The 15,692-nt window shown below is 35.6% G+C and overlaps 2 protein-coding genes across 3 annotated transcripts; one reads left to right on the plus strand and one right to left on the minus strand.

Moving 5' to 3' along the window:
* Nucleotides 1-4,592: 4,592 nt before the first annotated feature.
* Nucleotides 4,593-8,039, minus strand: LOC114758659 (folate synthesis bifunctional protein, mitochondrial-like). The gene is made up of 4 exons (XM_028947726.1): nt 7,900-8,039; nt 7,284-7,407; nt 5,395-7,104; nt 4,593-4,653 (listed from the first exon to the last, which is right to left on the minus strand). The coding sequence occupies exons 2-3, from the start codon at nt 7,381-7,383 to the stop codon at nt 5,621-5,623; spliced, it is 1,584 nt and encodes a 527-aa protein (XP_028803559.1). The 5' UTR covers nt 7,384-7,407; nt 7,900-8,039; the 3' UTR covers nt 4,593-4,653; nt 5,395-5,620.
* Nucleotides 8,040-8,179: 140 nt separating this feature from the next.
* LOC114758657 (fructokinase-like 2, chloroplastic) lies at nt 8,180-11,962 on the plus strand. 2 transcript variants are annotated; one of them, XM_028947724.1, is made up of 5 exons: nt 8,180-8,328; nt 8,614-8,954; nt 9,031-9,674; nt 10,183-10,654; nt 11,538-11,962. In XM_028947724.1, exons 1-5 carry the CDS (start codon nt 8,288-8,290, stop codon nt 11,759-11,761), a joined length of 1,722 nt encoding a protein of 573 aa, XP_028803557.1. In that variant the 5' UTR covers nt 8,180-8,287; the 3' UTR covers nt 11,762-11,962. The 2 variants fall into 2 exon arrangements, with proteins under 2 accessions (XP_028803557.1, XP_028803558.1); XM_028947725.1 differs by having other exon boundaries at nt 8,315-8,387.
* Nucleotides 11,963-15,692: the final 3,730 nt, after the last annotated feature.

Raw genomic sequence — 15,692 nt, forward strand, 5'->3', positions numbered from 1 at the left:
CCCAAAAGTCATCAGTGGCATCAGTTTGAAGGATTCACAATCCTTTGTCAGGAATCTTTAAAGGAGGTGGTTGCTGTGCAATTCTTCTGAGAGTTTTGATAGCTGAAGTTTGCTTTGTCCCCCACGCATACACCTTACTGGTGGGAAGCATCAGATGATGAAGATGAAGATGGATGGTCTTATCTCATAAGATATGCTGCAAAGAAGAAAAAGGAGAAAAACACATCTCCTTGTTCCCACAAGAATTATCATCGTCATCATGATGATAATGATCATGGCCTGAAGCAGAAAGCTAGAAATTGGAAGGTTACTGTTCCTACCGTTCCTTTTAGTAGATTATCTCTATATGATTTGTTTAAAGAAACAGGTCATGAAGATCTTCTTCCTAAACAAATCAACAATTTTCTCATCCATTTTCATTATGGAAAAATCAAGAGTTTTTCATAAAACTCTCTTCTAAGAAGAATGAAGACATCAATCCCACACAAGCTTCTCATCCTGGAATGAATCCAGAAGATTTCAAGCTCGCCAAAGAGGAATGTACTGCACTTCTCAAACAAGGCCTTATTGAACCAAAAAAATCTGATTGGGCTTGCCAAGTGCTTTATGTTGAAAAACAGTCAGAAATCAAAAGAGAGAAGAAATAGCTTACAAGTCTCTCTATCAACAGAAGCATCCCAATAGACTTATCAAGGAGACTCGCAGCTTCAACTCACTCAGCCTGAAGGACTCCATCTCCCTCAACCAAGTTTTTAGCCACAACTTTCATTCCTTACAAGAGAATCCCAGGATCCTAACCACCTCCTTTAAAGATCCCTAACAAAGGATTGCGAATCTTTCAAACTGATGCTAGTGATGACTTTTGGGGAACTGTCTTAATTGAAGAAATAAATGGAAAGAGATTCTACTGTGGACATGCAAGCGGACAATTCAAGGAGTTAGAAAAGCATTATCATGCTACCTTCAAGGAGGTCCTTGCAGTCAAAAGAGGAATCAAGAAGTTTAGTTTTAACCAAGAATACTTTAAGATGAAATGATGTTATTTAGATAAAAGATACTTGCAAAAGCATTTCTAGAGAATGTCTGAAAAATACTATATGCTTGGAGGAGCTAATGATGTCAACCTTAGGTATACTTTTATTGCTTTTACCACTATACTAATCATGTCACCATAAACGTTAGAAATCTGATCTCCACCCGAAGACCCTATGTGAAAGAAATTGTCCAGTCTACCAGTTTAGAAAATTGTGGTCTTCCTACCTCTATCCAAAGGGTTCTTATCCTAGAAGAAGATCTAGAAGGCATTTCCTGAGATACTTCAAAAGGTGCAGGCCTGAAGGCCTTATTTGAGAAGTGCAGTACATTCCTCTTTGGCAAGCTTGAAATCTTCTGAATTCATTCCTGGATGAGAAGCTTTTGTAGGATTGATGTTTTCATTCTTCTTAAAAGGGAGTTTTATGAAAAACTCTTGATTTTTCCATAATGGAAATGGATGAGAAATTGTTGATGACTATCAGCACAAAACTTAAGAAGATGATCTCATATGCCTTCATATCCTGGTGGTGCTTGTTGGATTTCACAGAGATTAGGAATTTCAGTATATGCACTAAAGAAATTTCTCTCACATAAACGGTCATTTTATTTGGGATCATGCACTAGAACAATGTGATCCTGACTATGAATGCGATACACCTTACTGGTAGGAAGCATTAGACGATGAAGATGGATGGTCTGATCCCATCAGAAATGCTGTAAAGAACCAAAAGGAGAAAAACACATCTCCTTGTTCCCACAAGAATTATCATCATGCCAACTGTGGACAAGCTCTATGAACAACAGAAGTTCCTTAAAAGAATACTGAAAGGACAATCAAAACTGAAGCATGTTTGCAAAAAACCCCATTTGAAGATAAAGTGCAAAGATGATAAAAATTGCACTTGTTCTACCAAGAGAAAATCTCATTATCGTCAATTCAAATGTCCAAAGGGTTCTTATTCCAGAAGAAGATCGAAGAACGAGATGCTCAGGATGAAGAAACACAATATGTTCTTCCTTTCTCTGAAGATGAAGAAACTGACTCTAAATCTTTATTCCAAGAAGATAATGATCCTCAAGGGTATTTATATTCCCTTGAACAACCCGTGTATCCATCTTTCCTTGGTTCTTTGAATTCTTAGCCAGAACACAACAAAGTCATTCCCAAGCCAAATGTCAAAATTCATATCCTTCCAGGAGAGGTAGATCTGTTTCTTGAACTTTAGGATCTTCAGGAAGATGGTCGATCTTAACAAGATTTTCTATTTTTCTAGAAAGAGTTTTATGAATAGAGAAATGAAGTCTTTGTGGGGTAAAAAGGGTAGAGAGTCGAACTGTTATGCCATTTGAGCTCAAAGTTGCCCCATCACTGTTCCAAAAGGCCATGACCAGAATCTTTAAACCTATGCTAGATAACCTCCTCATTTATATTGATGACCTTTTATTCTTCTCAAAAGACGAGCATTCCCATAAAATTTTATTGTCCCAGTTTGTGAAAATAATTGAAAAATATGAGATTATGTTGTCGGTAAAGAAAGGAGAGTAAAACTTTGCAAAATTCTCAAAGATCATAATGTCTGGAACTTATCATCTCCCAAACAAAAGAGATTTTTCTGTTTGTATACTTTTTTCAGAAACTATGGTATAAATGCTACCCAAAGGCTTTACACAGACAACCATCTGCTTCTCCAGGTCACCACTCCCTCATGGCCTAGAAAAGAAAGATTCCCATCACTGTTCCAAAAGGCCATGACCAGAATCTTTGAACCTATGCTTGATAACCTCCTCATTTATATTGATGACCTTTTACTCTTCTCAAAAGATGAGGATTCCCATAAAATTTTATTGTCCCAGTTTGCGAAAATAATTGAAAAATAAAACGAAATAGACTATAGGACGAACTATTTTAATAAAGTAAAAGTGGATGGCGATATAAAGTAGTCTTCTGGCGGGTTCCTCTCATTTTCAGAGTGACACAAAAGGAGATTTTCTGATTATGGTGTTTCCTAGTCTTTGTAGATAGGTTTGTGGCTAGAGGATAGGTTCATGATACCCTTTTGATCAGGGTCATCTGAGTCATAGTGTCTCCTTGTGCAATAGAATTCTTCAAGTTTTGCGAGCCGGGTCTCATCATCTTTCTATTTGTATACATTTTCAGAAACTATGGTATAGATGCTACCCAAAGGCTTTACACAGACAACTATCTGTTTCTCCAAGTCACCACTCCCTTATGGCCTAGAAAAGAAATATTATTAATGAAAAAAATTGCACTTAATCAACTAGATACGGGAGAAGACAACTATTTCACTTATTACAAGAAGACGAAATAGACTACAGGACGAGCTACTTTAATAAAGTAAAAGTGAATGGCGACATAAAATAGTCTTCTGGTGGGTCCCCTTATCTTCAGAGTGACACAAAAGGAGATTTTCTGATGATGGTGTTCTTCTGTACCTTCTGGACATATTTTGTCTATCACCCCGACCTATGTCCTATTCAAGCGAGATCTTCCAATTGCTTGAGTAAATCAAAATGCCAAGCCGTGTTATGTCTCTCACATAAATGGTCATTTTATTTATGATAATGTGTATCTAAGCGAGATCCTCCAATTGCTTGGGTAGATCAAAATGTCAAGCCGTATTATGTCTCTCACACAAATGGTTATTTTATTTGGGATTATGCACTAAAAGAATGTAATCCTGACTGTGAATGCGATACACCGCTATCCAACACGACTCAAAAAAAAAAAAGTCAGTTGGGTCATTTAGAACAATTTGAATTTGGCATTTATAGTAATTTTAGCTTTTATGTATAAGTTGCTATAAGTGTATTATTCCTTCCCCCTCCAAGGGGATTCGTATAAACTGACTCACCGCTATTCAACACGACTCAAATTGGCCTGTGTATTAAAGCTACTTTTGTCCCTAAATTCAATCAGGCAAAAGCTGATCTAAAGATGAGCAATGCTTGTTTTGTTGTTTTTAACTTATGTTCTTCAAACTTAGCCCAAAAAAACAAACATGAGGAATCTCATTATCATCTTGACAACCCTAAACTGTAGTAAAGGAAAAATACAACATCAAAACTGTGAAAAATATAGGACACGTGAAACAACTTTGGAACAAAACTTGTAACTACTCCATCCATGGTCAAATTAATCAATTGACGGCAACAAAATGAATGAACTTTTATTTTAATAGAGAATAGCACAACCATCATACTCCCACGGCATCGTCTTCGTGTTTTGTCCTGTCTCTTCTTTTCTTAGATGATAGAAACGCATGTCCATTAATGACTTGCAATAAGCGGTCATGGTCTATGCTTTACTAGGGCATGGCCTCTTGCTTTGTTGGGTGGGTAAACAAAGTTAACTTGCTGAACCATCTATATGGTTCAGTCTAATGCAGGCCATCACCCATGGATATGTCTCTGTTAATTAGAGGAAAGAGAATCATGATTTGAGCATTGATTGTCCCATTCTTTAGATGCAAAAGAAGAAAATGAGATAACAAAATTGCACCACAATTAAGTTGAGATAGGAAAAATGATTGAGTTACAGGCATACTATTTTTTTTTTCAATGGAAAATTACAGGCATAATATTGATAACATTAATCATCTTACAAAAATGTTGAAACAAATTGAAATAAAAACGAGACAAATTTGAGGACTGCGTTAATAAAACTATGTTCATTATCTCGTTACAAATGTTGTCAAAAACTCGATTGCAATTTTACTTTCACCCAGAGTACTTCACGCTTTTTGCCCTGTGGCAACAATCAGCTGTCTCTTTGAACTAGAAAGTAGCATCACTACGAATGCTTGCATAATTCAAAAAGACCGCATCATTGTCTTGTCTCTTTTCTTTGATGATAGAAACGCATGTCCATTAATGACTTGCAATAAACAATCATGGGCTATGCTGTAGGGCTTGTTTGAAATAGCTTAAAAGTAACTTTTCAATCATAATTTATGAAATATGACATAAGTATGTGAGAAGAGTTTTATCTCAACTTATATAAAACATACTTATAAATAATTTCTAATGTCATGCCAAACAAGGCTTTAATAAGGTACAGCCTGTTGCTTTGTTGGGTGGGTAAACAAAGTTAACTTCCTCAACCATCTATATGGTTCAGTCTAATGCAGGCCATTGCCCATGGATATGTCTCTGTTAATTAGGGCAAAGGGAATTATGATCTGAGCATAGATTATCTCATTCTTTACATGCAAAAGAAGAAAATGAGATAACAAAATTGCACCACCATTAAGTTGAGATAGGAAAAATGATGAAGCTACAGGCATGCTATTTTTTTCTTCCATGGAAAGTCACAGGCATAATATTGATACCATTAATCACCTTACAAAAATGTTGAAACAAATTGAAATAAAAACGAGACAAATTTGAGGACTGAGTTGATAGAAGTATGTTCATTATCTCGTTACAAACGTTGTCAAAAACTCGATTGCAATTTTACTTTCACCAAAAGTACTTCACTCTTTCTGCCCTATAGCAACATTCGGCTGTCTCTTTGAACCAAAAAGTAGCATCACTACGAATGCTTACATAATTCACAAAGACCACATCATTGTATGCATTTTGAGCGATGGCTTTTCTGTCTCTGAATTGCATTGCAGAGCTTCACAGCATCTAGGTTGTCTCTAACGTTATGCACCCTTATAATGTCAGCCCCACCAAGAACACTGGTTGTAACACAAGCAACTGTTGCGGCATCCCTCGCACCTGCATCTGGTCGAGAGCAAATTTCGCGAAGAAAACTCTTCCTTGAAGGTCCAATTAACAAAGGAGCATGAGATATGGCCAAACTTTTTCCAGCAATCTCTGCTCTGATATCAGGTAGTCCCATGAGAATGTCCAAGTTATCTTCAGTTATTTTTGAAAATCCAATACCAGGATCAATAATAATCCTCCATGCTGGGATGCCTGAGAGCTCCGCCTCTTGGACACGCGAGTATAATTCAGAGCCTATTTGCTTACAAACATTATCATATTGCAGGTTCTCGGTATTCTGCATGTTAGAAGGGTCCCCCCTCATGTGCATTGCAACATAAGGGACATCAAGATCTGCAATGACTTTGAACATATTAGGGTCTAATTTTCCAGCAGATACATCATTTATAAGATGAGCCCCTCTACTAACTGCTTCTGAAACAACTTCAGAGTAGAAAGTATCAATGGATATAATCTTTCCCGTTGCCTCAGGCATTCCCAGAACAGCTTCTAGGACAGGGATAAGTCTGTCCAGTTCTTCTTGAACAGAGATTCTAGTGGCATTTGGCCTTGTAGATTGAGCTCCAATGTCAATCATATCCGCCCCCTCAGCAATCATTTTGCGGACCTGTGAAACAGCAGAATCTACAGATTGAAATTTACCCCCATCGCTGAAACTATCTGGGGTCAAATTAAGAATGCCCATTACTGAAGTTCTTTGTGACCAATTTAGCAAGCCACCTGCAATAGGTAAGACTCTTTTCAAACCTTCCTCTCCAATAAGGGATTCACCACCTAACCTCTTCCATGCTTCAGCAAATCCACCAGAATGGCCTGAAAAGGAATGCCAGCAATTAACCGTGTCATTGTCCAAAGCTGATCCCACCAAATCCATCAAAGGGGCTACCACAAATGGTCTTTCCCAAATTCTTGCATGAGGTACAGCCAGAATATCGGAGCTTACCTTGTATTTTCCATAAAATAAAATATCCAAGTCAATTGGCCTCGGACCATACCTTATACCACCATCCTTACGGCCTAAGTCCTTCTCGATTTTTTTGAGTTCAGCCAATAACTCATGTGGCCCAAGTTTAGTAACTGCTCTCACTGCTGAGTTTAAAAAATAAGGTTGATCAGTCACATATGCTGGTGCACTCTCGTACAAACAAGCATGCCTTGTGATATGTATGCCTGACTTCCTCATTAACTTCAAGGCCTCCTTGAAATTCTGTAGTCTGTTGCCTACATTACTTCCCAAAGCAATCACAACTTCCTGATCTTCTGAGTGAAGTTCAACTGAGGAATCAGAGGCAGAGTGAAGGGAGGAAAAACCAAATGCTGCAATGAAAATTTAAAACAGAATCAGGTAATTTGCTTTGATCAATTGTCTAAGTAACCATTATCTAAGTAACTATTGAACATCTTATCAAAGAAAATTCACAGTATTCTATAAATAAGATTTTTTTTTAAAGGAAAAAACATCACTAATAAGAGTAGTTTGAGGGCACCAAATATACCTTGAAAGTGCTTTCTGATGAAAAGAAGCTTATGTCTGGCGGACCGCACATGCTTCAGGATATTCATAGGAGGAACAACTTCTTTGATGAGTGTATACATTCAGCCCAAACACTATTTGGTATCCTAGCCATTCAAGATAATATAAGAAACAACTGACACTTCTCTAACCAAAAAAGGGAGAGATTTCACACCATAGCCATTAAAGTTGAAAAATAAATAATATAAGAAAAACTTATAATTGAGAATTTGAAGTTATACAAAAGAAATTTAAATTTTAAAATTATTTTAAAAGAATCAAATATTTAAAATCTATACCATACAAAAATTATAGTAAGATTCCTTTACAATAAAAAGAATAAAGGACAACATAAATATCTTTTTTTTTTTTTTAGGAAATATCAAAATCTTAACCAATTCAAAAATATTTAATTTAAAATCTTTAATAATAATTTTAATAAAATCAACATCCTGCATGGCTAAAGCCCAAGTGTTCATATGTTTTCACATCGTTGGATTTTGCTTATTTGATGGACAGACAAGAGAACAGACTGGTCTTCTAGGCACATCATCAAACACCTGGCGTGCCAGAGAAGAATAAAAGCATGGACTACTTACCTTAATTTCTTTCAGATTGCCATTGGTAACTGATGCCTTTTATGGGTATCTAAAATAGGAAAGTGAAAAGAAATAATCAAATTCAAGAGAAAAATTTGATGAAAAGAGGACCCTCTGAAGCACACACCACAGTAGGAAGAAGACTCGCTGAGAGGAAAGAGGAGGGAGAGAGAAACAAAGTCTTTTCTTTTGCCTTCGCAAAATGGCTAAACAAAATTATATGGTTACGCAAGAGGTTAAAACGCCAAAAACCCTTGTCGTTTTGTTCCATTTCTTAAACCTCGCACCTCAAATCCAGCAAAACAAAGGCATCATCTTCTTGTCCCGCTAAGCTTTTGGCATGGCTAAACAAACTTCTCATCTGTATTTCTGACTTTCTGCTCTTTCCATGGCGTGCCTTTCTTACCTTCAGCTTCTCCCACTTCCCAGGTCCTCTCTCTCTCACCCACTCACACACACGCAAACTGAATCCGTTTATACCCTTTGTGGTAAATTATAGATACCAATTTTCTTGTTCTTGTTCTTCTCCTATTAGCTCCTTTATGCTACGTATGGATTACTCATGAAATGAGTTGTAGGAAAGTATGAAAATTTCCCGTGTCTGGTCTAAGAGCCTGAGTTTTAGCTGCACTTTAGAATTTGCAATATTCGTATTTTGTTGGAAAATCGTTGTATTGGTTGAATGTGAGGTCTTTGGTCTTTATAATTATGCAGGTACAAATTAAACTGGTCGTATTATGCTTCTTCAAACTTAGTGCAACTTCGAGAACTCAAGTCAGGCTGTAAATGGGGTCCTCTTTCCATGGCTAAGAAGACAGCTGCTTCTCTGGGTTCGGTAACAGAACAATCCAACGAAAATGAGTCTATAGAGGAAAAGAAGACAACTGGATCAGCCAAAAGAAAAAGGGCTGCCACTAAGACTAGGAAAAAATCAACTGATGAGTCCCCAGAAGAGAACAGTAATTTATTGGTAACTAGTGATGGCTCCACCGAAGAGAGTTCATCTGCCTCAAGTGACGATTCCAAGAAGAAATCTCGAAGGACCCGAAGAAAAGGTAATTCCTTAGATAAAGCTGGTCCTTTTTGGTGATATGTGATGCTAATGAGTTCTGAACATCCTTTTTCGAACAGATGCATCTAATGCTGCTGGTGTGGAAAAAGAGAAGAAAGAGAAGAAGGTCAGGACACGAAAAATACCTAAGAAGGAGGATGTAATTTTGGAGGATAAGGGCAGTGAGGCTGAAATTAGTGACCAGGATGAGCCTTCACTTGTTGAAAATGTTGATGAGGAGATTGAAGATGACCTAGAACTGATAAAAGATGATGGAGAGGATATTAGCTTTACTTATGGTTGGCCTCCCCTTGTTTGTTGCTTTGGATCTGCACAGCATGCTTTTGTTCCTTCGGGGAGGCCAGCCAATAGACTTTTAAATTACGAAATCCATGAAAGGATGAAGGACGCTCTGTGGAGCCCTGAAAAATTTGTTAGGGCTCCTGGGGGCTCTGCTGGTAGCGTTGCTATTGCACTTGCAAGTTTGGGTGGGAAAGTTGCTTTTATGGGGAAACTTGCAGATGACGATTATGGTCAAGCCATGCTGTACTATATGAATGTAAACAATGTTCAGACAAGATCAGTCCGTATTGATAGTAAAAGGTCAACAGCAGTATCATTGATGAAGATTGGAAAGAGGGGTCGATTGAGGATGAGTTGTGCCAAACCCTCTGCTGAAGATTGTTTAACAAAATCTGAGATCAACATTGATGTGCTGAAGGAGGTATTGTACTTAAACCCCGAGCGAGAAGCAAGTTTTGCAGAATTAAAGAGAATTTCTGCAACTTATAACTTGTAGCCTTTTTTTGGTAGATATAGCAGTATTATCAAGCTTGAATTGCTGCATCATAATGTTTTCCCTCTCTAGGGAACTAGTCTTCTTCAGTGGCTAATTGGAAGATCTAACCTATTTAAATAAAGTTCGTGATTCTGATGTTCTTGTCTTTTATCATTCTCTAGTTTGCAACCATGCAGCTATTCCATTGAATTAATGTATTGTGGGTTGACAAGTTTGTTACAATTGCAGACACGGGTTCATTTGGGTATAATCATGACTTTTTTCTCACAGGATTTCATGTCAGGCATGCTTGCTTGCCTGAGGCCTTTTGGTTTCTGTATTTATTGTACTTCTTGCTTACTTAAGTTATCCTACGTTTTATTTAATTTTTGCTGCTTGATTGACTAAACTAGTCCCATATGCTTATTGACTATTTTAAGAACATCTCTTGCAGGCAAAGATGTTCTACTTTAGCACACATTCCCTGCTTGATCGTAGCATGAGGTCCACTGCATTGCGAGCTGTCAGAATTTCAAAGAAATTGGGAGGGGTTATTTTTTATGATCTAAACCTTCCTATGCCACTATGGCACTCTATAGAAGAAACTAAGAGTTTCATCCAGCAAGCATGGAACCTTGCAGATATTATTGAGGTCACTAAGCAAGAATTAGAGTTTTTATGTGGGATCAATCCATCTGAAGAATTTGACACCAAAGACAATGACAGGTCTAAGTTTGTCCACTATGAACCTGAAGTCATTGCACCACTATGGCATGAAAATCTTAAGCTTTTGTTTGTGACTAATGGGACTTCTAAGATACATTACTACACTAAGGAGCTTGATGGTGCTATTTTGGGGATGGAGGATGCTCCCCTTACCCCTTTTACTAGTGATATGTCAGCATCTGGAGATGGCATTGTTGCAGGTACATTATAGTGAATTTATGGTGTTGCGCCTCTATTATTCTATTTCATTTTTGCACTTGTTTCTCAAGCAGTTGTATTCTTCTGAGATCAATGTCGCAAGGTTCATGACCTTGCATTTTTACCAAAGGCAACGCCAGTCCATTCAAACATGCAACCCTAGAAAAAGAATTTTTACATAACCTTGTGAGATGTAGAAGAAATGCGAAGGCCTGGACATTTATTGCTGTTTACTTGGACTTCAAACATGCTTGCCGTTGTCTTATTGTTCTGAAAATGCACCAAAGTATTCTGGCAAACCATCGCATGTTCTCAGATATTCTGAATTGTTTCCATCTTTATCTGTTCTATATTCCACTTAAGCCAGCTGCAAATTTTGTATTATTGTTTGCTCTAGATGAAGTCCTAGGGTGAAAGTTGTGTACTAGACTTTGTTTCTGATACATGGCATCAGACAAAATTTATATATGAAACCACTACTTTGAGATCATGAGTAACCAAGCGCATATTTGCATTGGTGGTGAGCCCCCAACTTAATACCCAAAAGCAATTTTGGATGCAGAAGCAACTCTAAAGCTGTGTTGCTCTGGTTGAGCGTGATTCTTGGGAAAAACACATTTTGGATGACTTGAATGTCAAATAAAAAACATGCACTAAATGGTTTTCCTAAGGAGACTTGATCCTTTAGCATCTATGGATCTGTATTCTGGAGATGATTTTTTTAAGGCGCTGATGACCTAAATAAGTTTCTGAAATCTGAATTTATGTAGTTTTTATGATTTTGCTTGTTCCCCATATTAAGCTCTATTTTTCTCAGTTCTCCATCTTCGTTGATCCATGTTCATGATTTCTCAGTTCTCCATACTTTCGCTTTTTTTTCTCCAGCTATCATGCGGATGTTTTCAGTTCAGCCTGACCTGATAACTGATAAAGGATACATTGAGCATACGATCAAGTATGCAATTGACTGTGGAGTTATAGACCAATGGTTGCTTGGGCGACAGCGTGGCTTCCCTTCAACTGAAGATATGGAAGAAGTAACTCCTGATGAAAATGGCATAAGGTCAATTACAGAGAAAGATTACCGCACATTGATGCCCGTTGATTGATCCAGGTGATACAGCTGTTTAAAATTTTTTGGTGTCTTAGGGCTCAGCAGCTATTTATAATCCCTGTACACAAAACTTAGTGTTTTGTTCTGTGTTTCTGCTTCCCCTTTGCTAGAGGTAAATGTGCCATAAAATTTTGTATTATAAATTGTTACATTATGAGAATGGCATCATAACCAAAGATTAAGAAATTTCTTTTGACCTTCCTTGGCAACGATCCTTTATTTATATCAGTCCTAATATTTTTAACCTTAGTATAACTTCACTTTGAAGGGTTTGGTTAAACCAAGCAAGTCGATATTCTGCGATGAGGTGTAATTTGAGATTTTTGGTCATGTGTGAAGACAGATCTTGAAGTGGTGCAAAATTCCAATTACCAATTTCGTCTTCTTACTTCACACCTTTTAGTGATATACCTGCCTCTCTTACATTGCTAGAGAGATGAGATAATGGCCTAACAGCTCTTAGTTACAGTTACTCAGCTAACAAGCTACAAGCTGTTTTGACAGCTTTTAACCGCCTAATCTCTCCAGGTTACAATGTGCGCCATACCATTACGTGTGTTTCTTTGCACTTAAATTTGTTATGGGATAAATTTGTATTGATTAATTTTTGGTGATCTACGTATAGTGTTTATGAGGGATTCACTATTTTCTGACTTGCAAATAGATCGAACACGTCTCCCTTGTGGATTGCGGCTTTTTTTTATTTTTATTTGGAATTATCTTATGTTCTGTTCTGAGACTATTTGTTCACTAGGTTTGAGGATTTCCTATTCTCCAACTTCCTGTACTATCTTATCTTCTAAATAAAACTTCTTTTATCAAAAGTAGAAATTCTCAACTCTGCTTGATTATCAGATCCAACAGAAATATAAACATATAAACACTTGAACCAGCCAGTGACTCTTCTTAGATTCCTGAAACAGTATCAGGTAATTAGAAGCTAACGGGATAGTTTCTACCAAAAGCGTCTGATAACTCTATTTTTTACCCTGTGCTCTTCCATCAACCAATTTTCATGAAGAAGCTGAACGTTTATGTTGTTATTTAGCTTCAGCTTCCTTTTAAGTTCCCTAAATGTTAGTAATGAGTTTTAGGTTGCACAGTTTCTTTCAGTTGTGTTGCTTCTATTGCCTCTCCTGTTCTGTTTGTTCCATAGTGCAGACCTGGTTATTATAATGATGACATTAATGTTTGATTAGAAGAGAGAAAATTCCCTTACTTTCTTGGAGGATCTAGCTTCTTAATTTCTTACAAAGTTGTCCGCTTCAATTTCACAGAGAGCATGAGTTTGTGTGTGAGAAGGAGAGAGGGAGAGAGGGAGAGATTGTAGGACCCAATTGAGGAACCCACCATGTGCCTCTTACTGTTAATCTCAATCTGCCATGGAATCACTCTTAATGGTGCTTGGGAGCATACTGTTAACATTTTGGCATGCCAACTTGAGTTTATTCTCTATTTTAGTTTAACAACACTCCGAGCTTTGATTATTGCACTGAATTCCCTACAAATTTTATTTTAGGGTATATAGCTTTGTGTGTGTAAGAGTCTGCTTTAGTTTAATCTTAGTAAAATAAGATTGAAGCGCATGGGTTTTTTCTTTTTTGGAACATGTATGGAACACTAAATGTAGGCATTTCTTTTAGTGGGAGTTTAAATTTTGGTTCACTATACTATGAAGAACTAACTCTTTCTGCTAGGTTTGACCTTCTTGGTAAAGACAAAATATTTGACCAAGTTATACTAGCAAGCTTTATATAAAAGAAAACAACAAAACAAATAGTGAGCCCAGCAAGCCATTGTTTATAAAGTTTTTAAAGCAGGGAAAATAATTAAAAAAAATACTTGTTGATTTTTAATGAGATAAATAGGTCATGCTAATTATTCTTGTACTAATTTTAACTACTTTTATAATGATTCTAACATATTAAAATCCGTCAAAATTACCTATTATCATTTTAAAACTCATTTTTTGTCATTCTTTTTAAGTTTGAGGGTGAAGGTCATTCTCTCTTTTCTCCTCAATTTTTCTCTCATGGCCTTGCATAAAAAAATTGGGGAAAATTTATTCAGCCCGAATACAAGGCTCTGACATTTTGCTTTGAAAATTATTATCTTTTGTAAAAATTAAAGCTATCTTTTACACTTGTTCTGATTAGAAAAAAAAAATGCATTAAATATATTAGCTTAAAAGCGTAATTTTTTCCTTCTACATGAGTGAGCAAAAAATTAATCGTTTATAAAAAAATAAAATTGAGAGAATGATAATTTAATAAAACTTTTAGAGGTGTTAATGTAATGCATTGTTTTAATTATTTTTAATTTCGCGTCCCTTTAATAGTTTTTATAAATAAAAAAAATTTCAAATGTTTTATCCAAAGTCATTAATTTTGTGGATGGATTAGCTATCAACAATTGAGATCAATATAAAACAATTAACAATGGGCCAAACATAAAATAAAAATTTGTATCACTGCTAATTAATATCATAAATAAATAAAAATGAAAGAGTTCACTTTTTTTATAGACAACTCAAGATTAACCAATTAAAAGATCGATCTAAAATTGTTTAATATGCAGCAAAATGAGGAGGTTAAAGATTTTATGCATTATAATTTATAAATAAATATAATAAACATGTCTAAAAGAGTTTTTATTAAAAACATTAAGTTTTAATGCGATATCACTGATTTCAAAATTTATAATTAAATCATTGAAGTTAAAAAATGATGGGAAATTTTCAGATAAAGACCATTATAGCTAAAAAAACTTCATGTACCCCCAAAATAATCTGAAATTTCACTGCAATCTGGGAGGGTTGAACTGAAATTAATTTATGCAGCAAAAAGACAGAAATGACCTCAGCAGAAAAAAAGAAGAAATAGCAAATAGATATGGGTATTAGTAATTAAAAAAGAGAGGATTAACAACAAAAATAGAGGGATTAACAATACAAATAAGGGATTTAATAAGAAATATAAGGGCGTTAACAAACACAAGTGGATTAACAACAAAAATAAGAGAATTAACAACACAAATAAAGGGATTAACAAGAAACAAAAGGGCATTAACAAGAATCGCAAGAAGATTAACAACAAAAATAAGGAGATTAATAAAAAAAAAACATAAGGTGACTAACAATAAACGTCATAAGAAAAGTAACATCACAAGGGAATTAACAAGAAACATAATGGTACTAACAACAAAAATAAGAGGATTAATAATAAGTGAAAATTTATTGCAAAGAAATAAAAAGCAACAATTTTCTGCCACAAAAACAATCTTTTTGCAATAAATTTTCATTCATTATTAATCTCTTTACGTTTCTTGTTAATGCTCTTATGTTTCTTGTTAATCCCCTTATTTTTGCTGTTAATTCACTTACATTTTTTTATTGATGCTCTTATATTTTTTTGCTAAATCCCCTGTTTTGTTGTTAATCCATTTATTTGTGTGGTTAACCTTTTATTTTTGTTGTTAATCCTCTCATTTTTATTGTTAATGCCCTTATGTTTCTTGCTAATTGCCTTACTTTTGTTGGTAATTCCCTTATGGTGTTTCTTGTTAGTCCCCTTATGTTTCTCATTAACCTCCTTATTTTTGTTGTTAATCTTCTTGCATTTGTTGTTAATAACTTTATGTTTCTTGTTAATCCCTTTATTTTTTGTTAATACCCTCATGTTTATTATTAATTCACTTACGTTTTTCGTTAATACCTTTATATTTCTTGTTAAATTCCTCATTTTGTTGTTAATCCTTTTATTTGTGTTGTTAATCCCCTTACGATGTTTTAATTCCCTTATTTTTGCTGTTAATTTCCTTTTTTTTGGTTAATCTTTTTATTTTATTGGTAATGCACATATTATCGGTTATTTCTTCTTTCTTTCACCTAGGGTCATTTCTGTCTTTTGGTCTACGGAAAATTTCAG

Source organism: Neltuma alba, unplaced genomic scaffold, assembly GCF_004799145.2.
Source record: "Neltuma alba isolate B1F8T4 unplaced genomic scaffold, ASM479914v2 tig00010740_pilon, whole genome shotgun sequence".
NCBI classification, from domain to species: domain Eukaryota; kingdom Viridiplantae; phylum Streptophyta; class Magnoliopsida; order Fabales; family Fabaceae; genus Neltuma; species Neltuma alba.